Source organism: Sceloporus undulatus, chromosome 2, assembly GCF_019175285.1.
Source record: "Sceloporus undulatus isolate JIND9_A2432 ecotype Alabama chromosome 2, SceUnd_v1.1, whole genome shotgun sequence".
Lineage (NCBI taxonomy): Eukaryota > Metazoa > Chordata > Lepidosauria > Squamata > Phrynosomatidae > Sceloporus > Sceloporus undulatus.
The window spans coordinates 328,994,501-329,021,809 of NC_056523.1; the positions used below are offsets into that span (position 1 = coordinate 328,994,501).

The following is a 27,309-nucleotide window of genomic DNA, read 5'->3' on the forward strand; positions in this document are numbered from 1 at the left end:
ATTATTATTATTATTATTATTATTATTATTATTATTATTATTATTATTATTATCTTAAATGTCGCACTAAAAGATCATGGGCAATGCCTCTATTTTCCTTGCCTGACTCCCCAGCCTCTTGGCATACCCATAATCCACCTGTCCTGTAAGGGAAGCCTATCATGATCCATCCTGACAGATGTCAGCAAGGATCACATCAGGGGCTCAGCTGTGTCACCCCAATGATACTGTAGGGTGAGATCAGTCCTTGACTATATCGCACCCTCTTCAGCCCTGGAGGGAGGTGGGAAGCACTATGTTAATTGAATCGGATGCTCTGCAACGTATAGATGAACAGAGGCAGGAATGATTACTGTCTTCCCACATAATGTTCTGGAGATGTTTGCTCAGTCCAGCAGGCATTCCGTTTTGGTGGGTTTTCTTTGCAATTCAGGCTTTATAGCTTTGAAGGAACTCATAGGCAGAACTTTTGGAACATTACTTTGGGGTTATGTAGTCATTTTGGTGACACATGCCAGTGTAAGTACTCTTTAGGATGTGGTGCAGGGATCACATCCTGATTATGCGTTCCACTAGAGTAACCATTGTGCAAAGAGAAGGAGGATGTAGGAGGAGGGTGTAAAAGCCACTTGCCTCCTTGTTACTTTTCTTTTGAGATTACTCCTTTTTACTGATGCCAAAGCAGGAGAAGATTTCATTGCCCAATGGTGGGGATTTTGAAAATACAGAAGTTGCATCTGTTAATTTGTGTGAGCCACTGAATGATAACAAACCTGGTGAAGTGTCAATGTGGATTAAGGTTGTGTGAAACCTTGCAAATTATTTCCATTCCCATTTTCACCTCACCTGAAAGTAAAAACTGATGTTGAGGACACTAATTCTCACAGGTGGGTTTGTAATTTTCCATGGGGGTGGAGGAGAGGACAGGATTTCCTGCTGTTGTTTCAGCTCAGAAACTCATTAATGTGAAATGGTTCAAAGGCTTTGCTACTGTGCAGCAAGGACTGAAGTTTGGATCACATTGTTGTTCTCCATTCAGTTCTTGTCCAGCTAATATCATATGTGTGCTTACTGGCTGGAACGCTTGTGGTCTGTATGTGTACACTGTACATTCCCCTGAAGAAGTGGTCATCTGGAGCTTTGAAAAGGGATGTCACCATTATGTTGATAATGCTCAACAATAAAAAGGAATGTTGAAGAGGTCCAGTGAGCCTGAAATAGCCTTTAAAATGTGAAATGGTGGGGATCCATATATAGTGCCCGGGGCAAATCCACACCTCCTGCTGTTTCCCAGACCCTCTCTCTCCAGCCTCACAAATATAATAATAATAATAATAATAATAATAATAATAATAATAATAATAATAATAATAATAATTTATGTTTCCCCGCCTCTCCCAGTGGATCGAAACGAGGTTACAGACTAAAATATGTACTACACTACTTGGATTCCAAAATGCAAAATATTCCAAACTCAGTCTCAAAGCTTCATGTCAGTACTCAAAAGGTTTTGGATTTTGTAGCATTTTGGATTTTCAGATATGAGATACTCAACCTGTACTATATCAATAGTTCCAGAGCTGAAACATAGTAGTAGATTGTACCAGATTTTTAAAAAATCACAATTATTGCAAATAATTTGCAGAAACAGTCCTTATTAATCTTTTGTGGTCAGCTACTTTTAAAACATCCTAGTTTCTTTATCCTCCTCCCACCTTCTCCCTTCATCCTCAGATTACTTCCATTCCTGCAAACTGACTTCAAAGCAGAAATATAGTTTGCACTCAACTCATTGGGAGAGGGGAGAGGGGAGCAGAATATTGCCCTTCCTTGTAGGCTCAAACCAAAGCAAAGTGCTGCAGCATCTCTTTTCTTGTGTGCTCTTTCTGATTAATAACTTTTGCCATCCTGACCACTGCTTGATGTTGCTTGGTCACACACGTTCCCAGCTTTCTTTTGTGAAATGTTGGTGGGAATGCAAACATAATTGTGCAAAAACACATGCAGCAGCAAAACTGAAGCAAAAATGAGTTGACTTGACTGAGCAATAGTCATCCATGCCTTAGTTCCATCACATCTAAAGAACTTCAATATGAAGTATAGTCCTCCCTCCATTCTCACGGTCTTTGGATCCACATCCCTCGCTTATCTGCGAGGGATGAACAGAGGGAGAGTGATGCACGCCTGCGCACCCTAGTACTCTTGCGACAATATTCAAGCCAATGGGGCTTGAATATAGGTAAAACTCTGTTTTCTCAAGGGGGTCCAGAATGGATCCCCCATGAAAAAGGGGGGTCAACTGTGTATTCTTTTTTCTATCTTGCATATATAGTAAATCTGCTCTATATAGGAATATATGGTGAGAGAGAAGAGGTGATCACTTCATTCACACTGTTCCAATTTTTTTCTTTTTTCCAAGAGAGGAAGACCCTTGAACCAAGTTGACATTAAAATCCTGGCCTATCAGCTGCTTAAAAACACACTGAGACCTGTCTTTTTCATAAGACTGATTTTCCTCGCTTCTCTTTTGATGGAAATAGCTGTCTAAAGAGTCTTTCCAAGGTTCCTGGTTGTCTGACATCATTAGTGTCCCTTAATGAAGACCAGAATGAGCTATCAGGCCAAATACAGACAAATCCTAGCCCCTAACCATCTCCTCTCCCTAGTATTATTAAGATTTAAGTGTGAGTGGGCTGTCAGCTTTTGGGTTGTCAGCTTTATCTCTGAAAAAAATAAGAGGGGGTATGGGGGTTTTCCATAAACATCCATCTATGACCTTTCTGGAGAATCCTCCCCATACACACATACAGGACCTGTCATCTGATAATGAACCTCTGGGCCATCTTCTGAAGTCACTTCTGTGAAAGAAATTCCTCCAGAAGGAATTAGATGTGCTAATTAGGCAGAGGGAAGCCATGTTTATTGAGAGTGTCACTTCAATTTTGCATGCTTGGGCCTGGAAGTCAGAAGGGGAGGGGAAGGATGGAAGGAAGGAAGGAAGGAAGGAAGGAAGGAAGGAAGGAAGGAAGGAAGGAAGAAAGGAAGGAAGGAAGACTCCCTCTTTATTCTATTTCCTTTCAGAAAGCAAAGGCATTTTTTTTATCATTCAGGTAAGCCTTAGGCTTTTGACAAGTCAGGTAACTTGGAGCAAAAAAGTACTTTTAAGTGCAGGAGTGATGTGTTTTCTTTTATCTGTCATTTTTATTCATCTATTTATTCACTTTCTGTATTTTCACCAATTTTATTGTGAGTTGTCTTGTTTCTCATTCATGGAGAAAAGATGGGACACCAACTGAAGGGAAGGGAAGAAAATTGTTAGTATTAAAGGAAAACTTCCTCGAGGATAAATGGAAGAAAAGAGGAGAGAAGGGGGAAGTTCTTTTCAGCTAGAATGAAAGGCTGTCAGGCTTGTAGTAGGATCACATCAGCTCAAGAGTGAGCTGTGGTTTGTGAGGGAGACAGATGACTGACAGGGGTTAAAAGCTTCCAGCTTTCTCCCTGCCTGGCCGCCCTAACAGGAAAGAGAGTCCTGTCCCTCATCTTGTGTTCTGCTTCCAGAGCTCCACATCATTTTGTTAGAGGAAAATTTCACATGAAGGCCTGAATCCTATTGGTAACTTAGTAGGGTTGCCAGGATGGATGCAGGTTGGGGCTCTTGGCAATCCCACTTACAGATAAATAGGTGTGCAATCCAAATTATTATTATTATTATTATCATTATAATTATTATTATTATTATTATTATTATTTATACCCCACTCTTCAGCCAAGGCTATCAAATCAATGGATCAATGCAACATCATAATGTGGTTTACACTACACTTGCCCTGATCACATTTTCTGTCATTTTCTGGCATCAAAATAACCCACTTGTAGTTCCCATTCATGAATGAATCGATTCAAAATGATTCAGTTCCAGCTGTCCGAAGGGGAAATTTGAATTGATTCCAATCCACTTGTGGTTCGAACTTGCGTTGAGTCGATTTGGTGAAAAAGATGCAGAAAAAATCAGCGTCAAAAAAACGTGGGTTAAATGGGTCTGGTGCATGACCCCCCTCACCGAATCGCGTTAGAGAATCAGTTTAAGTGGGAACCAGGGTCGTTTGAACCGGTTCAAACCGAATTGTGATCTGGTTTAAAAAGTAGTGGGAATGAGGTCCTTGTAACCTTAATCCTGTAATGATTGAGAAGCAGAAAAAGGTGTTGTAATACTCCATCAAGATGGAAAAGGGACAATGGTGTCACTAGGGTTGGTGTCACCCAGTGTAGTAACTCATGGTGTTATCCTCATGGACCTCCTGGTGTGGTGGTATGGACAGGGATAAGGATCTCATCCTGCAGAAGCAAGCATCTTGCCACTGCCATCTGTCCCCTAGTGGAAACAGCAAAGCACCTGTCCCCTATACCTGAGCAAGAATAGGGATTTTTTTTTATTATAAAAGATTTCCACTCTCTGGAAAAGAGGGTGTATGGATGTACATGGATGGCACTATATAAATAAATAAATAAATAAATAAACGCGGCCCTCCCTAGCGGACAGTGACAGAAAGGAGACAAATAGTTTGGGAGAAGGAAGCTGTAGGAGCTAAAAATCCACAGCATCACCCCTGTCCTCATCCCCCAAAGGGTAGCGGCACACTTAGAAGATCCCCCCCATCCTTCTTTCTGAGAGAGGGGCCTTCACTACTGCCCAGTGTCACTCGCTCTGATGGTGTCACCTGATATGGTCCTCACCTCTTGCACCCCCCTGGTGACGCCCCTGACAAAGGGTCCTGCCTTCCCTTATCTTTCAAAATAAGACTTTCCTTGTCTCCCAGCATGGCTCTTCTCTCTTCAGCAGAGAGCGGGGAGAGGGCACAGAGGTGCTGATGTCAGTTGGCACTTTTCTGCCTGCTCCCCCCTGTTATTCCAAATCCCACACACACTCCAGCAGCTGTCAGGCCCAGCTAAATTCAGTTGCAACTTCATGGTCTGAATTGCTTCCCGACTTCCCTCTCCCACCAAAAGTAAGCACCAGCAGTCCTTCACAGAGGGGATGAATCCAAAACTGTGTGCCTATGTTGCTGTGCTTTGATGTACCATCCCAGGCTTTATCTCCTTGTATGAGCCTACCATATTCTTGGGGAAGGGCTTTTTGTCAGACTTGCCATTGTCAAAGCCCTATCTGGAGAGGATGCATGAGAGGGCCTTCTTCTAAGTTTCTGGAGCTCTTTTCCATGAAGGCTAGGCTATCCCTCTCTCTTTTCTATTTACACCAGTAGGAAAAGACCTTTCTATTTAAATAGCCACTTGGTGATTAGCTGGTTATGAAGAAAAGTATTTTAATGGGGTAGTGCACTGTACATTTACTGTTCTTCTTAGGTTTCTAAAATGATTTTGCTCTCTTTTAAAGAATTGATGTTTTCATGTACACGTTTATTTAATTGTTTTTGAATGGTTTTATCTCCAGATTTCTTAGATGTGCCTTGTTTGGTCCCATGGAAAGTGTGAGATAGATAGGTAGATAGATAGATAGATAGATAGATAGATAGATAGATAGATAGATAGATAGATAGATAGATAGATAGATATTTGTTATATATTGTGAAGGATTAAAGATGCCAACTAGTTAATGGTGTGAAAATACTGTCCCAAGTCCACTCCCTGCTCAGCCAATCAGCAGTTCTGCCTGGTACTATCAGGGTGCTGTTGCACAGGTTGTGCAAAAAAGAAAAAAAAGGCTGTGCAAGGAGGTACTGTGTAACTCCTTCTGCAACATCCATTGAAGTATTTACACTGGCTTAAATCCTTGCATAAATGTATTTACATAAACCATAGTTATGACAGTATACATCATGAAGAGCATTTTGTCCATAGGCTGCTCAGAACTGGCACATGTTGTCTTCCTTCCCTTATCACCACAGCACAACCTGGGGAAAATGACAACCACTAGCGTAGGGCACCAAGAGGATTCTATCCTAAAATCTCCTACTTTGAAAAACAAACATTAGTCTTGGCTCCCCCACTTGGCTTCAGTCCCTAACGTACCTCAAGCATTTGTGTGTCATTTTTCCTGACAACTGTATGCAAAAATGGCCATGATGTGTTTGGCATGAACAGCCCAGGGAATGAGATCCAGCAGGCCACTGTCATTATTCCCTGGAGCCACATTCCTTCCCAGCTTCATTACTGAATCACTTAGCCATCTAAGAGTAATTGTTCTGTTTGGAATAATATTGTCTTTTCAGGGGCAAAACCACAACCTATTTCCCCATTGTTGGGAAAGCTATAAATTGACACACATTAGCACGAAGGTATCCACCCCGCATGCATGCCTGAAGCTCTTGAATGGATGTTCCATCACCCGTTGGCATTTCCAAAGTACGGGGTGGTACAGTTTCATCTCTCTTTTTCTCTTTCCGGCATCCGCGGGCTACATTTTGCTAGTTAATGATGCATTTTCCGAGGGAATACAGGTGCAACTCAATCGCGCATGCCATAATGTTGCATCTGACCCATTGAGTGTGATTAAATGGGTTTCACTTGGCTACAACGCAGCATTAGAAACACTTTTGTACTTTACAAACCACAACATTCAATTACAGGAACGGAAGCAGGAGATGAATAAACATCATATTTCCGTGCGTTTTTGAGTTTAATTGTATCGAATTATCCAATTGGTTCCTCCAATAAACAAGGCACAGCTGATGATCAACAGGTTGTTGGGTTTTTTAAATCTCATTCAAGCAGTCTAGTTATTCTTTTAAACCTCTCCATTTGTTTAAAATGTTCCAGATTCCAGACACAATTGCTTTGCTCCCTGTTTATTGCTCTTCTCTTGAAATATGGAGCTCTGGGCACTTTGACAAATGGAGTAAAAGGTTATCTCATTTGGCTGTCACTTCTGCCACTATACTCTTTGCAGAAAATTTTTGCTCTTAACCTTAAAAGCCTGGAATTGGGCTGTGTATTATTTTAATCAGACAAAAAGAGTTTGAAAAGGTGGCATGAGAACACAGCAGGCAACAGATCTTTGAAATTTGTGTGCATCAAGGAAGGCTGGGCAAAACATTGGCAGGGCTTAATTTGCAACAAGGTTCAGTTCTGAAGCTAGGGATTGAATTCATCTCTAATTTTATCCTTGAAGAAAGAAACAAGCAATTTTAGCAATTTTCTCTTTCCTGCAGGAAAATCTTTGAAAACTATACAATTTTCACAGACTATTTGCAGTTTGGGACTGATTCTACACAAAACCCATCTCTGACTATTGTGCCAGAAAACTACATTTTCTGCATTTAAAAAAAACACCTGAATATTCTGCATGGAAAATATCTCTGCACAGAACAATGTTGTTTCTGTGCAAATCAGCCACATGTGTATCTTGTACAGAATAAGGGCCAAACTGTGAAGATTCCCATCAGTCCACGATTCTTCTTGTCAGAGTTTCTTGATACCAGAGAAACATGCATTCGACCTCTTCTTAAAATATTATTTTAATATTCTTCCCATCCCTATCTGAAATGTATTTATGATAACATTTAGAAAAGATTGTCATATGCTCAGGTCTCAGATGGGTTTCTATTGCTCTTCTCACACACCGCCTGCTTATCTAGATCTGTCCATGGACCCTCCACTCCATGCATCTGGGGAAGTAGACTCAAGACTAGGAAAGCTCAGGCTACCATATTGTCTCTTTCAGTTAGTCTCAAAGGTCTAACTCAAAGATCCCTTCAGAGACATACAATTCAGCTATTGGACATCTCCTCTGTGACACCTAGTCCAGACTCATGGCACCCAAAATACCTCCTCAACAAAGAAGTGGAGGTTTGACACAGCTTTGACTCAACACACACCTTGTCTTCAAATGAAAAGTCTGAAAAGTAGGAGGGGGGGTAGGAAAAGAGATCTTACAAAGGGAGGCAAACTGCATCCCTTCTGTGTCTTCTCCCACACAGAAGGATTAAAAATATTCTTTTTTTTTAAAAAAAGTGAAAGCAAACTATATATCTGGCTGCCTATTAATTTAAATCTAGAGCCAGGAAGAAGTCAACGAACTGTAATATATGAGCTGTCAAGGCCTGAAAAATTCCTTTTGACACCGTATTTTCGGTTATTACATGCTTTCCTGCAGGGCGACAGCATAATTCTGTGGGGAGCCTTCCCAAGAAGTGCATAAAGGCAGAGGGCAACAAGGGCTTTCTTATTATCTGTGAGCTTCCCTCCCTGCCTGCCTCTTCTCCCATCCCACCCCCTGAAATGTCTTTCAGTCAGGTCCACCACTGTTCCTTACAATCCCTTGCTTCCTAAGCAATGCAAAAACCCAATCTAGGATGGGGGGGGGGGGAACCAGTGTTTCCTTGGGGATTGGAAATTTCAAGGTATCTGTCCCAATTTCCTTTGGGAAGGTCTATAGATTTCAAGTACAGCTCTTCTGTCACTACCAGCACTGGCAAGGTGGCACAAGTGGAATAAGGATGATACGAGGGCACAGTCACTGTGGCATGATTCAGTGAAAGATGAACCTGAGTAAATTGCAAAAAGCAATCCTCTGCTCTTATTATTGCTAAATCTCTTGAATTTCACACTTTGCAATTGTCCCACTTTTCCAGGGACAGTCCCAATTCATCTAGTATTGTCCCCTTTTCAGCTGCTTTTAAAATGCCCCCATTTCCCTCACCTCTTCCCACTTTTCCCCTTTGTCCTCAGTTTACTTCAATTGCTGCAAACTGATTTCAATGTGCAAAAAAAATGCATTTAACTCAGGAGGGGGGAGAGGGAAATAGGAGAAAGAAGCCAGCCCTTCTCAGGAGGCTTAGGCAAAAGCAAACCGCTACAGCCTCCTGTATCTTCATCCTCATTAATACCTTTTGCCATCTTGACAAGATTGATTTTGCTTGGCCACATGTGTCCTGGTTTTCAAGTGTGAAATTTTGGAGGGTATTGTATTTCAGTCAAACTGGGTGCTGCCCGAGTCTCAGTACACTATCAGTAACTGTATTTGAATTCTACAGTTATATCTTCTCCATGCCACTTTAATGACTCTGGCTCCATCTAATGGGATGCTGGGATTTGTAGTTTCAAGAGGTACTTAAAATTATCACTGACAGAATAATATTCCATTCACTTGAGCTAAAGTTCCCAAGGTACCCTCAACACCTGTCTACACTGCAAAATTAAACAGATTTAATTCTCAGTGTGTCTTGGGAATTGTATTTTGGGGAAAGAGAAATCTCTCCATTTCCTTAAAAATATCATTCCAGAATAGAAATCCTTGCACTCTGTAACACTTTTTCCCATTCTGCATGTCCTTCCTTCCTCTCTCCCTTCTTTGTTTTAAGCATGTTTATTTTTCCTTTTAGCCAACACAGCTCCTGACGTAGTTTAGATGAGATCAAGAAGAACAGACATATATAAAAATATAAGCTGTGTTTCTTTTTGTTCAGGTTCCCCAATTTTTCCTGTGCTGCTCACAGGGCAGTTGTGGCTTCATCGTGTGTGTGCTGATCCTTGTGTGGAAGGATTAGTTCAACACCATTTTATTTGTGAACAGTATATCCTCTTCTTGCAGGGACTGAGTACCTAATGCCAGATCACTGGGAGAAACATAAAGTGAGCATAGCACATTGTATGTGGCTTGGATCCATACTAGTTGAAAGACTGTAACTCACTGTATAAACCTGCCTAAGTTTTCTGATCTTCGAGAGAAATTACAGAATTCTTGAGTTGGAAGAGACCCCAAGGACCATCCAATTCAACCCCTTTCTGCCATGCAGAAAGACACAATCAAAGCACTCCTGATAGATGGCCATCTAGCCTCTGTTTAAAAACCTCCAAAGAAGGAGACTCCACCATTCTCTGAAGGAGTGTGTTTCATTGTGAAACAGCTCTTACTGTTAAGAAGTTCCTCCTAATGTTGAGATGGAATCTCTTTTCCTGTAGCTTCCATCCATTCCTCTGTGTCCTAGTCTCTGGAGCAGGAGAAAGCAAGCTTGCTCCTTCTTCCATATGACATCTTTTCAGATATTTAAACAACTGCTATCATATCACTTCTTAACTTTCTCTTCCCTAAGTTAAACATATCCAGCTCCCCCAACCACTCCTCAAAGGACATGGTTTCCAGACCATGACTTTCTCTCTATCCTGCTTGGCAAGGACACAAGTGAGAGCTTTCTCAGTGGCTGCTCCCAGATTGTGGTACTGTCTCTCTTTTCCTTCTACCAGTAGGTTGATGTTGATGATACGTACCTTCAAGTTGTTTCCAACTTATTGTGAACCTATCATGGGGTTTTCTTGGCAAGATTTGTCCAGAGAGAATGTGACTTGCCCAAGGTCACCTGATGAGTTTCTGTAGCCAAGCAGGGATTTGAACCCTGGTCTCCAAAGTCATAGTCCACCACTCAAACCACTACTCTGCTCTCCCAGTAGATTCAGATCTTCTTATTTGGGCAGGCATCAGGTTGAAGATCTATGTAATAGAAAGAGTTGTGGTAGGGATGTGTGTGTGTGTGTGTTTACAATTTTTAATTCTGATGTGTGTTTTTATATTGTTTTCATAGTCTGCTTTTCCTTTGATTGTTATTTAATTCTTCTTCAACTTTTGTATAATGTTTTCATTGTGCCCATTTTGTTTTTGTAAATGCATTAGTCCACCTTGGATCCTACATAAGGAGAAAGGCAGGATATAAATCAAAGCAATCAATAAATGTCATAACACATCAGGTTTGGCAATGCGACAACTTCATAAAATTAACTGAAAGAACTAAAGAGGATGGATGAGAGTCAGTGCTCAGAAAAGTTCCTTTTCTCTGGACTAGAGCTCTCAGAATTGCACAAGCACTGCCGAGCTCTGATATGAAGTAACTAAATGCCTTCTTTTGGCATCACTGCCCTTGCTCCAGATGGGACAAAGACTGGGGGAGAAACTCTTGGAAATATTGTGGAGAAACGAAAAGAGTTTTCACCACTGCAGGTAGTGTTTATGAGCAGCCATGCTGCCTGGAGGATACTGGGATATGTGATCCAAAAAAAGAAGAACTTCTCCAGTTATTGTCATAATCTTCATTTGTATCCTGCCTTTCTCCCCAAATTGGGACTCAGGGTGATGTACAATTTAGAAGGAACAATGAAAAATATACAGAAAGTGAACATTAAAATGGAATTTACTAATTACAGCATTAAAACAATTCAAAGCTGCACTTAGTAAAATTCAATTAAGAATACTTTCTTAAAACATTAAGCAGTTGAATTTAAAACAATACAGCACCCTTTACCCTGTTCTTTAATAACTTTCAGTATTAGAATCCTGGAAAATGAAAACATGTTTGCCTACTGACAAAAAGACAAACAAGATGGGGATCATTCTGGCTTCCCTGGGAAGGAAGTTTCAGAGTCCAGGGGCAAAAACCCAGAAGGTCCATCCCTACCAACAGTGCTTGTGATGTACTTACAGTCCAAGGGTAAGCGCTGAGAAGGTCTTTTCTAATTTCCCTTCCAACCATGCTTGTGATGGTGGTGAGACAGAGAGAGAAGGACCTCTCCTGATGATCCCACAGTCCAGGGAAAGCCACCAAGAAGGTCCTACATGTAAATAAGGAGACCTTGGTCTGGGGAATTTATCATTAGCTCAAACAAAGGAGCGGTCTCTATCCTATGTATACGAAGGTAGCCAAGGTAAATAGGTCAACAGAGACAAGTTTTATGAAAACTGAATGCTGTTTATTATTCATTCACACATAAGACAATCATACACTCACACAATCATCCAAGAACTCAGGAATATAGTAAGTTAGCGTTGGATAGATAACATGAGGCTTTCTAATGGTTATATTCACCTGTATTGGCGGTGCTCCAGGTCCAGATTGATGAAGACTCAGCAACACGGAGGGGAAGGAAAAAGGGGGAGTGGATTGGAACTATATCAGAACTCAGACTGACATGAAGCCTGTCTGAATTCTAACATGGAACATAGACAAAAGATTTGAGGGACCTTAAATAGCCAACATCTTGCCTCAGGCGAAGAGTTGTTTCCACATTTCAAAGCAAAGCCAAATCTACATATTAAAGATTGCTTGATCTATAGCAGTCTTCAAGGTGGGAATGGTTCTGGCCTGGCAAAGCATCCTGGCCATAAATCTGCCTCAAAGGTGTAAATGACTCTTTTCTGTTGGCAACTCCTATCTGGGCCTCTTTGATCTATGTTTCAATAGCCTACGTGACCTGTCCGTCTTGCAATGATGGAGAACTCTACATCAGGTATCCCATCAGGCACTCTGCATAGGGTCATCAGAAGAAAAGTCATACACATTTAGGATTTTAAGGCACCAATGCTGGTAACATACATCACATCCCTTCTAACCATACTTGTGATGGTGGTGAGACAGAGAGAGAAGGACCTCTCCTGATCATCCCACAGTCCAGGGAAAGCCACCAAGAAGGTCCTATCTCACATCTCTTCCAACCATGCTTGTGATGGTGGTAGAATAGGGAGAAGGGCCTCTCTTGATGACCTCAGGCTCCAGGCAGATTCATGTGTGGAGATATCATCTGCCAGATAGCTGTGACTTGAGATATAGTGTATATCCACAATGCAGAATTAAAGCCATGTGACACTATTTTAACTGCTATTATTCTATCCTACAGAAGCCTGGGACTAGAGCTCTCTGATAGACCAGGCTGAATACCTCTCCAAACTACAAATCCCAGGATAGAGTTATGACAGTTCCAAGTGGTGGTAAACTGCTTTAATTCTGTAGTGTGGATACATCATGACCAGCACTTTGAAAATCTATGAAAATGTGATGCCACTTGAGTCTATGGAAACCAGACTTTTCCAACCTGACACCCTCCAGGTGTCCTGCCAGGGGGTGATGGGAAATGTAGTTCATCACATTTTCAGGGTGCCAAGCTAGGGAACGGCTAGTGAGGGCCATACTGAGTTAGATGGGCCAAGAATCCAATTCCTTTCCTGTGTTTCTAATGTTTCTTCAGGTTTGCTCACTGCCTGGATACATCCATTCCCTACTCCAGACACAAAGCCCCATCATTGTGTGTTTTATTGTGTGTAGTGGAGAAATTATAGTTCATTTCTTGAGATAGTTAATGAGGGAGAATTGAAGCTACTGTTGTTGCTACCTCAGGCTTGAACTCCCAATGTTTCAGCTGCCTGGAAAAATCTGCAAGTTCACCCTGAGTCCAACTCGCTTCTGAAAGTCTCTCGAGGAAAGACAGGAGGCAGGAACACGGTAGAGTTTTGCTGAAAACAAATGTCATGTAGCCCTTTATTCCTAATGTTTTATTCTCTCTCTCCTCCCCTTCCGCGCACAATTGCTCGGCAATTTGGGTAGCTCTCTTCCCCAATCTCCCTCTTGCTCCTTGATTTGATTTCTCACTTACAGCCCATAAACCTGTTTACCATTCAACAACCACTTTGAATGGATTCAGTGAACTGCAACAGAGATGCGATTATTCCTCCCAAAATGGAGAGTGAACTAAGAACACCCTCCCTCTCCTCTCCCAACCTCCCAAGCTAGAATGGTGTGCCTGGCTTATATTCCCACTCACCAACCCACCAAAAATACAAACCAAGGAAGATCTTTTGTTTTCATTTCCCATTTCATAAACAACACATGGACGTAGAATAAGAGTGAATGTAGCGGCAGGAGCATTGGGTCTTAACAAGTGGGATCGAGAATATAATGTCACAGAATGGTGTGCTCTAAGCTGGCATTTTTTTTGGTGTTTTACACAAACCTAAGTCCCCATATAAATGCAGATGTATTATTGTGCCTGGCTCTTTTCCCTCGCAGAGACCACAGCAATGGCAGTTTGGATGGATAGAGGGATCTTACCAGCCATTGAGGCCCAGGCACAATTGACCTACGTCTGGCTACTGATTTATGCTACATAACTCTAATATAGTATCTCAGCCAATGTTTTGGTTTTGGTTTTTTTGCTCAAATGCATATTATGATTATTATTATGATTATTATTAAAAGTCCCAACATGTGAAAAAATGAATGTGTGTGTGTACGTGCCTTCAAGTCACCTGTCAATTTATGGTGACCGCATGAAATTCATAGGGTTTTCTTAGGCAAGAGATCCTCAGAGGTGGTTTTCACAGTTCCTTCCTCTGAAATATAACCTATGGCGCCTAGTATTTATTGGTGGTATCCCATCCAAATGCTAACCAGCACTAACTCCATAGCCTCTAGGTTCAGACAGGATCTGGTGCCTTTAGGGTATTTAGACCCTTGGGGGAAAAACTAATAGCAGTTTGCCAAGTTATTCATAAGTCATCTCAGTGTATAGTGGCACCTTTTCTTACTGAAGTGTGTTTCCTCTAATCCATAGCAGGTAGGTTGAACAGCAACAGTGGTTTCCTGACACACTACACACATTTCAACACTATCTAACCCCCCATTCTCATGGGGGTGCCCTTTACCAGTTCATCACATATCTCTGGTCCCACACTACATTCCAGTACTCATTCATATGGTGATCTACTCTCCATAGTAGAGTAGGCAACTTCCTTCCTCCTGCCTTTATCCCCCAACAACATTAGTTAAAACAGGACTTGCTACCTCTTCTCCCTACCCACAGAAGACTGAGCTTTAATTGACATTTTCACACACAACCAGCTTATATAAGTCTATTTCTGGACTCCACTCCACCACATGCGCCTGCAGAAGGAGAATCAAGTCTACGAAAGCTCATGCTACCAGCGCCTTTGGTTCAGTTCATCTCAAAAGTGCTACTAGATCTCTTTGCACCCATAGCTTAACGTTTCAGCCTGTGATAATGTCTTTGGGGAAAAAAACTCAGTTTCATTCTTCCTTCCTTTTCCCATTCCATCTCTTTTCATCCCATTTCATTGGGACCCCTGCTGCTGTGGTTTGCCCACCACCATCAGTGTGCCTGTGACATTGCAACTGATCCAAAGAAAGCTGTTTTCCTGCATATCTTTAAAAGAAACAGCTTGGATGGACAGCAGCACACCTTTGAATTGAACAAAGGACAAGCTAGCCAATGCTAAGAAGTCCACATTAGGGATATGAGGGAAATAACAGGAAAGGATGACTTAACATGACAGAATTTGTAGTAGAAGCTTCCTGTGCAGAAATTGCATGTAATTGCTTCCACATTTTGTAAAGTCGGCATGACCTGCAGGAATTTCACCCTGCTCATTTTGATATTCCTTTAAAGATTAACCTCCTTTCCCTCTCTCTATTAGTTGGTTTAGCAAAATACCAGTTGATGCAGAGGTAAGAGAATTTCTTTACAGCAGAGATGCAAGAGGAAGGCTTATACCATGCATTAAACCCCCACCTTGCCTTATCCCTCAGGCTCAGTCCATGCAACAACTCTTTTAAAAGACACAAATATCAAACTGACTTAACATGCATGAAAACATACTGATAAAAATCCCTGCAAAAAGATAGAGAGAGGATCAGTACACAACTGAGTATTGGGGGGGAGAGATGAGAGTGAACCTCTAGTATTTGTCTTTCTCTTTCCTGATTTTATTGTTCATTAATGCAGTTTCATTAATGTGGTTGTTTAACACGATCCAGTCTGTTTGAATTGCTTCCTTTTTTTAATGGTTGGTAGCCACTTTGGGGATTGTTGATGGACACGAAAGCAGGATGCAGATGCCTTAAACAAAATAAACAAAACAACACATAAATACATGGACTACCTTTCCCAGTCTGGCTTGGAGTTTTCCATGGAAAGTTCAGTGGGCCTTTGGTATCTGCCGTGGTTTGGTTCCAGAACCTCCTGTGGATACTAAAATCCATGGATGTTCAAGAACCATTATATACAATGGCATAATAAAATATTGTCCCCTATATAATATGGCAAAATCAAAGGTTGGGTTTTTTTTTAATTTTTTAAAAAATATATATTCTAGTCATGGCTGCTTGAATCTGTGAAAGCATAATCTATGAATATGGAGGGCCAACTGTATGTCAACCAGATGTTTTCATAACAAGAGGAGCAACAGGAAAGACCTGGCCAGAGGGCACATGAAGCCATTCCCTTGCTGAAGCTCAGCAGTTCTGGACCAGGTCAATGGCTGGGTGGGAGACCCCTTGAGGAGTTTGCTTTGCCCACCATGAGTTCCATCATGGAAGGTTGCAGGTAAAATATATACAGTGGGCCCTCCACATCCGTTGGGATTAGGAGTGCAGGAGCCATATGAAAGTGGAAATACTTTTTAACCTGAAAGAACACCTCTCTAGGAATCTCTGGGTCCTCCAGTGCAACTCAATAGTCAACATCCACCAGAAGTTGAACATAGAATCATGCTGGCATACAAACAAATGCTGAGATAGTGTTTTCTCTAGGAATCTCTAGGTCCACCAGAGTCACAATGGAAGACCCAAAGAGACAATAGAATCCATGTATAATCAAATCTTCAAAAGTCAAAGCCACAAATGTGGAGGGCCAACTATGAAGGCAAGTGCTGGCAATGGATGGTTTCAGTGTTCTTGGGAGAGTGAATCCACCCTAAGATTTAACCTGAACTATAAAGGAGCTTTCCAAGGCACTGACTATAGGGTTTACCAAGTTGGATAATTCTTTAAAGTTCAGACTATAACCCAGAGTACATTCACCATCAGCCACAAAGAAATCAACAAAGGTCTAATCCAGAAATAATATACTTTGACACTGCTTTTACTGCCATGGCTCAATGCTATGGAATTCTGAAGTTTGTAGTTTGATGGGCACCAAAGCTCTCTGACAGAGAAGGCTAAATATCTCACAAAATTACAAATCCCAGGATTTCATAGCACTGAGCCATGATAGTTAAAGCAGTGTCAAACTTTATTATGTCTGTGGAGCATTTCAGACCACCCAAGACAGTAAGTCACTTCTTTTGCGAAGGCAGAATGGTCCCAGTTTCATTCTGCATTTCGAAACTCCAAATTCAATCCTCCATCATCTTCAGTTACAGGAATTTATTCCAGAAAGATTTCCATGTCAGGAAGAGAACTAAGGGGATGTATAGACCGACAATTAAGGCCAGCCTGGGGGCGGAGTCAGGGCGTGGCATCCATACGACACATGACCTGACTCCGCCCCCAGGCTGGTGTGATGCTGCACACTGCACCACATGGTGTGCAGTGTCTCAGCACTCGTCTGGCGCTGTGTCTAGATGACACAGTGTCAAAGGAGAACTGAAAAGCTGAGCACCAGCAGCTATGGCGCTCTTTCGGTGGTGCAGAAAGGACCCACTTTTTGCAGCTCCTTCTTGTGCCACGGAAAGGCAAAACCAGGAATGTAGCGTATGGTTGCCGCAGCCCCAATCCGGCACAGAGAGAGGCAGCTGCAGGGCATCCCTTAGGAAAGGTCTGTACAGCCCCTTAGTCAACACTGAGCTCAGAGCTCAGAAATGTTACCATAGGTGCTAAGGCATTAAAGGGGAATAAAATTAATTTGTTGATGTTAAATTGTTGAACTGCTGATTTTTTAAAAAAGGTTTAGAATTACTAAAACAAACAATCTATGATTCTGTGATTCTATGAAAAGGAGCCAGTAAATGAAATGGACTGTAATTTAAAGTAAAAAAAAGTTAAATGCATCTACACTGCAGAATTAATGCAGTTTGACACTGTTTTAACGGCCATGGGTCAATGCGATGGAATTCTGGGATTTGTAGTTTTGTGAGATATTTAGCCTTCTATGTCAGGCAGTTCTGGTGCCCCACTAAACTACAAATCCCAGGATTCCAAAGGACTGAGCCCTGGGAGTTAAGGCGGTGTCACACTGCATTAATTCTGCAGTGTGGCAGCAGCCTCAGTCTAAAATAACATTCTTTCGCAAGTAAAATAACAGTTAAATTTTGGAGGGATTTTTATTTATTAAATAAGGGCAAGAAATTATTTTTAACAAATATTTTACAAGCTCTGTCTGGACTTGATGGACCATTTTGTTTGACATTATGTGAGACAGGATCGGCCCTGCACATGAATATAAGACACTTATGCTTTTATAAAGGAAAAGAATCTTCAAGGCCATGGATTCTTTCTTCCTCTTTCTTTCTTTCTTTCTTTCATTCTTTCATTCATTCTTTCTTCTTCATCTTACCAATTGTTTATAAAGGAGAAGCGAATGGGACAAACTCTCAGAAGCAAGAAGAAAACGGTGTCAGGTTTTCTTTTTGTACATCTTCAATAGAATTCTGTATAATTCAAAATTGAGGAGGGGGAAAACTTGCTCTCTTTTGGGGGGGGTTAGGGGAAAAAAGAATTAGCAAAAGAATTGGTTAAAAAATGAAAAGGAAAAAAGTGGAAACATAGAGAGAAGCGTGTGGATGAATTTTAATGCAATCAGAAAGCGGTAATAATGGTAATAAAGGAATACATTCAGACGTCAAGAGAGGGAGAAGGGAGCAAGGCCTGCGATGCTGGAATTTAAATCAGACCGAGGCGCGGCATTCTCATCCTCCTTTCTTCAAATGAAGGAAATGGAATTTTTAAGCGCAGCGAAAGAGGGATTAACAATTGGCAGGTTTTGCAGCCTTTTGTCTTTTGGCGAATCCCATTTAATCACTGCCTTTAATATTAAGGAGGCAGTGACTAAGCTATGTTGTCTCCAGCTTGGAATAGGAGAGGGAAAGGAAGAAATAGAGGCGAGGAAGAGAGAGCAAGGGAGACAACTTTAAGGAAGTATTTCAATTACAGTCTTTAAAAACCAAAGTTTAATTTGACCTGAAATGCCATCACAAGTGTCAGTGCGAGATTGGGGTGGCAGGGGAGTTTAAAGTCCTCCCTCCCATCCTTTTTCTCTTCCTCGTCTTATATTCCCCCTTTTAATCTTTCTTTCCTTTGCATGCTGCTCCAAGACTCCCAAGGGATCCCAAGCTGGAATGGTGGCAGTGTATTAATGTCACAGCCTTTTTAGGTATCCGGAGGAGGTTTTTCTTCCAGAGCCTCTGGAGGTCAGCCGTTGAAATGAGTTTAGGTGCTGAAACTTATTTCTCTGACACTCCAGCCTTCATGCCGCTGACCCTACAGAGAGTGTCAAGAATCTTGGAGGATTTGCTCTGAGCTGGTGGAGAAATTGTGCTCTTCTCAGTTTTAACCATTATCAAGGATTACTCTAGATTCGTACCCAATGGCCGCAATTGTACCTCATGCTTGCATGGTATCAGTGGCATCATCTAAGAGTGCGCAACTACCTAATATTTTGATTGGTGAATTGATTAAATGTAGAATAAATGGAAACATTGTCAGATGGCTCCATAACTGATTAGAAAACCATGCTCAAAGAATCATAATCAACAATGATGTCACTAGGGTTGGTATCACCCAGTGTAGTAATGCCTGGTGTCACTCCCACCATTGGCCTCCTGCCACAACACCACCACACCATGCAGAATCCTTTGACCTTTTTTTTGTACTAATGTTACTCTTACATTGTAATTCTCATATATCATTGAATGTTATGGCAATTCTTGTGACTTGTGTGGCCTGCATCCCTGCACCCCCCTTGTGACACCACTGTATAGTATAAATCAACACTCAAGCAGTTACACAGCAGGACCAGCATGGTATAGTGGACTTAGTCCTGGACTACATCACTGGAGAACAGGGCTGACATAACATTGGAAAAGACATTTGGAAACTGACTAAGATCTTACATTGTTTCACCGCAGTGTAAATATATCCCAGCAGTTACATTATGCAGCCACCATACTGAATACCAATGTAGTTTGATGTAGATGGAACAAAAGCCAATGTGCATGGTTGCCACCCCTCATGCAGTTGCACCAGACAATGTTCAGTTGCACTGCACTGCACAAAGAGGGACAGGATTTTGACACATTACTCTGTGTACTTTAATGCACTACTACATATACAGTGGTTGCACATGCTCAGTTCCATTTACACAACCAGAAGCTGGAAACAGCTGTTACACATCATATTAAAGAAAACTCTACCCAGTCAGTGTAACTCAACTTTTATTTGTATACATCACCAGGAGGATGCTGGTCATTGTCTACTTTTGAACATATCCCATACTATGTGGCATCCTCCTTCCTGTTTCTGTGTAGGTTTGTTTTGCCTACACATTTTGCTCATGTTTATCATTAAAATGAGTGATTCTCAGCACACATCTTTCTTAATCCCACCTATCCAGTTTCCTTGTGTCTTTTGACCATTTTTGCACCTGTTTTTACGTACATTCAAGTGACCCTAAGTTTGTGAATGGTTGTTTCAAAAAAGCTGTGTGTGTGTGTGTGTGTGCGTGCGTGCGTATGTTTGTGTGTACTCAACCAATCAGTGGTCCAGCACATAATCCTGACTGTAACGTGAAATGTCTTGAAGAATCTTCCAAACCATGCCATGTCAGTTCAAGATTGACATGATCTGAGCCATTCTCAAGATGGGAATCTGTCAACAGACATCACCTCCAACACCTGCCACATAGTTTTGAGGATTAGTCCTTCCATGGAGCTGTGCCATGTGCTTGACTGGAATGTCTGATTGTGGGCAAATCACTAGAGCAGAAACTGTATTTCCGTTCAAGTTCTTGCACTCAGTTCATCACCAATGCTAGTATTTCAAATTAAGGATAACCTGAGGAGAGCAGGAAATTCCTCCAGTAAATCATTTGCTTTGAACTAGTTTCACATCACTCTGCTGGGAACTTTGATGCCTGTAAAGAAAGCTGTGATTTAAGGGGAAAGGGTGGAAATACATTTCTCCACTAACCTCAGGCTGCATCGATCCTGCTGTTGAGTTAGTCAGGATGTTTGGAACATGCCACAGGGCAGAGTGCAAGAGGTCAGCAGAATGGATGGCGCAGTTCTTCTGATCTGAAAGATTGAGTCAACCTCACAAGGTGATGGGAAATGTGGAGGAGCAGAAAATAACATTTTCTTGGGATGGATTTTGGGAACTGGGACCCAACCAATCATTGTATCTGGAGTCAGAAAGGATTTCTCTCTATCTCACTTGGACAGTGTATTTTATTTGCTCCCTCTTCTAACGTGTGTGCTGGCTTAACCATAAATAGGGACGGAAATTGAGAGCTATGCCAAATGTCGACTGGGTGCGGGTGTAGCATTTGGTGCCAAAAGAAAATTAGCCAACAAGGATGAACAAATAATGCTTAGTAAAAATATAAATTTAATAAAAAGAAAAAGGGCTTAATACCACATGCAGAAAAGCATTAGCACTGCCCATGAACAAGTCTGGACTTCCTTGGTTCTGTACTCCTCCGCCAGAATCCGGTTAGTAGTTTATGTTGCTATACTCCATGGTTACAACCAACATATTTTTAAAGTTGTTATACAAGAAGGTCTTCAGTTTTTCCTCACACCTTCCATTTTCCTCAAATATGTAAAAACTCACAGGGCAGATCCATCTCCCCTTCCCAGCCAGTGATTCACCACAATGGTATGATTTTGCACACTTGATTTGTACACCCAGAAAAGAACAAGCAGCTTCCACCCTGGTCCAGAGGCAATGGCTGCATCTTCTTTCTTAAGGGCAGCTAGACAGTTCCCAGACACATTTTCATGGCCTATTAGTCTATGAGGCACCATCTGTGCCATGTGCATGAACTGGCAGCTGTCTTTGCACACCAAGGTTGGAAAATGCACCACCTCCTCTGCACCCCTCTCCCCCAAGTACTGGTGTAAGTCCACCAGTTAGGAGATTTCTACTCTGCCAGCAGGACAACAGCAGTGTGGCCTCACTTCATTCCCTCCAGATGACATATTTATTCTTTGCCATCCTAGTTTTTCAGTTGCTTTCAAAATGTCCCAGTTTCTCACTCTTCCTCCCATTTTCCTCTTTTTTCTCAGCTTACTTCCATTGTGTCACGCTGAGCTCAAAGTTTAAATTTAGTTTGCACTCAGGGCCTGAGCAGATGGGGCAGGAGCACATGGGCTGAGCCCATGCTATCCTGCCCCCAATGCTCACCTGGGTTAGTTCACAGGGGCAGGTGGGTGTTCATACACCCATCCCCACACTGATCCAGGACCCAGGGCTGCTCCTTACATTTCTGGCAGGTGATCCATCTAAGAAGCCCTCCAGTTGTCCCTGTGATGCAGAAACATTTCTGCATCAGATGGGGTGACTGGGGGGCTTCTGAAATGGTTCACCCACTGGAAATGTACGAAGTGTGGAGGGGGGTTGTCTGAACTGCCTGGTTTTGCCACAAAATTTCTTAGAATGCAAAATCAGTGTTATTTTACAACAGGGTAAAGGTTCTTTGCCCCAGAGTCAAATCCTGCACAGGCAGGAACAGCCCTGATCTTGCTATGGGTGTTTTGGCCTATGTCATCTAAACTAGACAATGTAAGGCTGGAGTGAAGCCAGAACATTTGGCCCTTGAGGACAGCCTCTCAAAATTCAGTAGGGAGAGAGGACAGAAGGGAGCAGAATCTTGCCTTTCCCAGTTAACTCATTTAAGAGCAAACTGCTGCAGCCACTCCCAGCTTGTGTGTTCTTCATTAATAACATTTGCCACTCTGATCACAAGCTGATGTTGCTTGGTCACATGTGTCCTGATTCTCCTTTTTGAAATGCTGGAAAGTATGTTAGTCACAACTAGCCAGCCAACTAGCCTGCCTGCCTGCTTGCCTGCCTGCCTTCTCCAGTGGGGACTTCATTATTCTGTAAAGATTCTGTCTTCCTCATAATCCCTGCTCTTACTCCTGTGCAAATCCCTACATAGTGGGAAATCTTTACATCCATTTATATGATAATGCAATGCAAGCAAGCCCAGTTCTGCTGCCAATCACTTCTGCTCCACGATTCCTGCACGACCTTATTGTCACCAGTCCAGCAGAGTAGCCAGACACCTTCCTCTCCATGGCCTCCTGCCTTGTTAATTGGTGATTCTCACCTCCAGGCCTGCCTGCGCCTTTTACCTTTATTGCATGCTGTCTTGTTCTCCCAGCCTGTCTGACACCTCTGCCTCACAAGTTCTCATAAAAACAGAACATTTAAATACAAATAGAACAAGGAATAATTTAACCCCTGTTTGCACCAGAGAAGGTGCTAGGACTTCCTATAAACACCAGGAGTTAGATTTATATATATATATATATCACTGCATATCTAATCTGACAAGTTCATGAAGGTGGCATCTTGCTGTCAGCCATGCTGAAAGGTAGGTTTCTATATAGGAGGGAGAGAGAAGGTCTGGGGAACACTTGAAATTAGGCCCTTCAACATTCAGAGTGCCAACAACAGTGGTTCATCCAAAAATAGGTGATTCAGGAAATCTGGCACCAAACAGGACCAAAGTGTCCCACCATGGCAAAGGATGCCAAGGTGTGTTTTGTTTTTTTAATCATCTGAGCTATGGATGTATTGCCAGATCTCAGGGCTAAGAAAGAAGGGTGCAAATTCTCCATTTTGTTGGGCCTAACTCCAGGCAAAAGGAAAAGCTGTAGCTCTGGTCAATGGCATCCTGAGAGGAGTGGAGGGAGTGCAGACTGCACTGGGTGAAACTATCAGAGGGGGTGACACCAAAATGTCTGTCTATAAAAATGTTATGTAAAGAGATTTTATAGCACCTTTGAGACTACCTGAAATAAAGCCCTACATGGCTTGGGCCCGAGTTACTTACGGGACCACATCTCCCTATATAATCCGCCCCGCACTCTTAGAACATTGGGTAAGAACCTATTGGAGATAGCAACCTCTAAGTATGTTGCTACTTCGCAAAGAGCATTTTCAACAACGGCTCCGAGAATCTGTAACAGTCTTCCTGAGGAGATCCGCTCGGCGGCCTCGTTAGAAACATTTAGGAAAGCAGTTAAAACCGAGCTTTTTAGCCAAGCATACCCCACCTGATATGAATACCCCCCTGATATGAATGACATGCCCTGTCTGTGTATGATCCCTGCCTGCTTGCTGATGCTATTGTTATTGTCTGATGTTGGATATTTTATTGTTTTTAGCTGCTTTTAATTGAATTTTATGTAAACACTTGTGCTTTTATTTAGTCTGTAACCCTGCTTCAATCCACAGGGACAGGCGGGGAAACATAAATACATTTTATTAATAATAATAATAATAGTAATAATAATAAAGAAGTTGGCAGCATGAGCTTTCATAGACTTAGGCCTACTTCCTCAGATGCATTTAGTGGAGTGGGAGGTGGGACTTTATGGGAGGTGGGACTTCATTTGGAGAGTGGCATTTATAGACACTATGTGAGAAAAATTACTAAGGATTCTGTATGCTCTGGTACAGGAGAAGGACCATGGGGTGACACCATGAGTTACTGCACTAGGTGACACCAACTCTAGTGACACCACTGACTCTAGTCTATACATACTTGCTTTCTATGTACTCCCCCAACACACACATACTGTTTCTGCACAAAGAAGCCAACATTTTGTAGCATTCATCTCCCAATGCAAAGTTACACATGAATTGTGCTATACTTCCTTTTTATTGAATGATAACATTGTACAATTGAAGGGAACATACATATGCAGACACTACCATTACAGCCCATGGCTGAACCCTAAATGTAGTTTCTCTCATACGGCTCAGGTTTAGAATCAAGTAGCAGTTCACAGAGGGTTAACTCTTGCAAATTTCTTCATTTTCCACTTTTACTTTTGGAAGAAGAAAGCCTGGAGAATTTGTTTATTTATTGACAAGTATTTATTCAAATTGGTTACATCTGTTCTGTAAATGTCTCTGGGGGAGGGGGGAATTGCTGCTCATGAACATTTACATAGTATTTAATGAACTATAAATTAAGCATTTATGCATCGGGTAGAAAGAGTACTGTTACATGCATGGTGGATGGATAGTTCTTTTTTTCTTTTTTATATTTTGAAATGATCCACAGCAAGATTGCAAAATGTGGAGATAGTTCAGACTATATAGAGCAAAGGCAGGCAAGGTCTTTCCAAAAGAGGGGTCTACTCTTTTGAATTTGTCCTGTGCAGGACAAGTAGATAAGTTGTGGCCTGTGGCCCACAAGTACCTCACAGAAGCTTTTTGTGGATCCCAAATACACCCAATCTGGGGTTGGAAATTACTCCCCAAATGGTCAAAATCAAATTTTAAAGGATACATGCAAAACACCCTCCAAGACCCACTCACCTGAAAAAGAAAATAGGCTGAAAATGGTGAAAAACAGAAACCAGAAATAACTTCAAGTTTTGTTTTCAGATACTCAGATGGCCAATAGATGGGGATAGCCCACTGGAGAGCAGAAATGTGAAAACTAGCTCCCACACTTTCTGCATTTGCCTATCCTTGATTTAGCGATTGGTTTGGGCCAGGGCCAAGTGTACATTTTGCCTGTCTTTTACTTCTAGTCAGACACAAAATGAAATTGATGGTACTTGGTCATAGAAGTGTCTCAGTCATGAAACATATCAGGTTGTCCGTGGTCAAGGCATTTAATGCAAACAATGAACAACTGATATAACATTGCTGGACACAATATTCTTGGGGGCATAGCTGTGCTACAGACATTGGCCCATTTGCTGCTCCCTTTTCCCAGAGAATCCAAGGAATTTTAAGCCACTGAGGACAGATCTGGGGGATTTAAACAATGTTAGTAATCTTCTGTTTGAGGAAGCCTATGATTGTGAAAGTGCTACACTGTATATTTTGAGGTCTAAAGTGGCTTAGCCTCAAACAAAATTTGGTCTAGAGCTGCCTGGACTCACAAAACAATTTTCCATACAAGCAAAATGATGAATAAAATGTTTGCCACACCTTGATTAAAATTTAGCAGAGCTGTTAGAAGAGGGCAGATAATGTTGCAGCATCAAATTCAACCAGCCTAACAAATGGGCTATGCTATGATATCAAACTTTTGTTCAGCCGCTCTCTTGTGATTCTTGATCTCAGAGCATGATCTCCCACACCCAACCTTGAGTTATGTATTTGTACATAGTACTGGTCTATTTTCCCACTCCTCTTGAAATATGGTAAGCATCTCTTAATTTTGTTCCAGAAGACAGAAAACTCTTTGTGGGCATGCTCAACAAACAGCAGTCAGAAGATGATGTGCGCCGGCTATTTGAAGCATTTGGGAACATTGAGGAGTGCACGATCCTTCGGGGACCAGACGGAAACAGCAAAGGTAAGTTTGGCCTGGTTGATTCTCCAGCTGAAACTGCATCCCTTGAAATGAGTTGCAGTGTGTATAACTACAGTGCACATTTATAGCAATTTGATACAAGTTCAGCTTGCATGATTCCATCTTTAGCTTTGTAGTTTGGTGAGGTACTTAGAATTCCACAGCAAAAAGCTGTAGTTCACATCCCTGCACTACATCACTCAAGCAGGCTTAAATTTATGGTGATGCTATGAATGAGAGGAGATCCAGTGTGGCAGAGTGGTTTGAGTACTGGACTATGACTCTGGAGATCAAAGTTTGATACCCAGTTAAGCCATGGAAATCCACTGGGTAATCTTGAGTGAGTCACATGGTGTCAGCCTTACAGGAAGGCAATGGCAAACCTCCTCTGAACAAATCTTGTCAAGAAACCCCCATGATAAATTCACCTTAGGGTCACCATAAGTCAGAAACAACTTGAAGGCACACAACAACAACAGTGGATGAGAGACCACTCATCAACAGCTCTGCTCATATCTTTCAAACTCAGTGATGTGGCTTCCTTGATGGAGTCGATTATTCTGTAATGTGTGGTCTTGTAATGTGCAATAAAAATTGTAGCATAAGCAAGTCTACAAAAGCTTGTGCTACAACTTCTTTCACACAGACTCAAAGGTGCTACAAGGTTCCTTTGCATGCTGATATTCCTGACTAACATGGCTGTACCTCCAAATTCTACCACCATGTGCCATAAAATCAAAGTACTACAGTGGGCTGCTGCATCAGCAGGCTAGCCATCTGAGGACTGGAGTGTCAGTGGCTCAACATACCCCATATTATTCAATGGTGATGCATTCACCCAGATGCATTGACATGCACATGTTGCTACTCACTGAATGACATAGTGTGTGATCATCTGTAATTTTCCCCATCCATGGGGGATCCTGTAACCAAACCCCCATGGATAGGAAGGGTCCATTGTAGTATTCAAAATAATTCTCTCCTTGCTCAAAGCCTTATAGTTGCAATGCTGCATTTGCCCAGCAGCCTATAGGCATCATCCATGTACTTCCATTAATTCGCTTGTCAGATGACAACAGTACCACACTTCCCAAACTCCAGCTGGTGCAATCTGCCCATCCGGTCCCTTCTGGTCACTTAGAAGGGCTACATTTTGGTCTGCTGCTAGTGAGGTGTAAGTGATGCAGCTGCTCGTGTGTTTTCAGCAGGTGTTGAGAGATGGAGCAAGCATGTTCTTAAATAGCTGTCAAGCAT

General features: G+C 41.9%; 1 protein-coding gene across 1 annotated transcript in view; it reads left to right on the forward strand.

The window, feature by feature from the left end:
* Positions 1-27,309, forward strand: part of CELF4 (CUGBP Elav-like family member 4) — an 817,890-nt gene that overhangs the window by 633,704 nt on the left and 156,877 nt on the right. Inside the window, exon 3 of the mRNA XM_042453288.1 lies at positions 25,930-26,058. Within this exon, the coding sequence (XP_042309222.1) occupies positions 25,930-26,058 (129 nt within the window). The remainder of the gene's footprint in view (positions 1-25,929; positions 26,059-27,309) is intronic.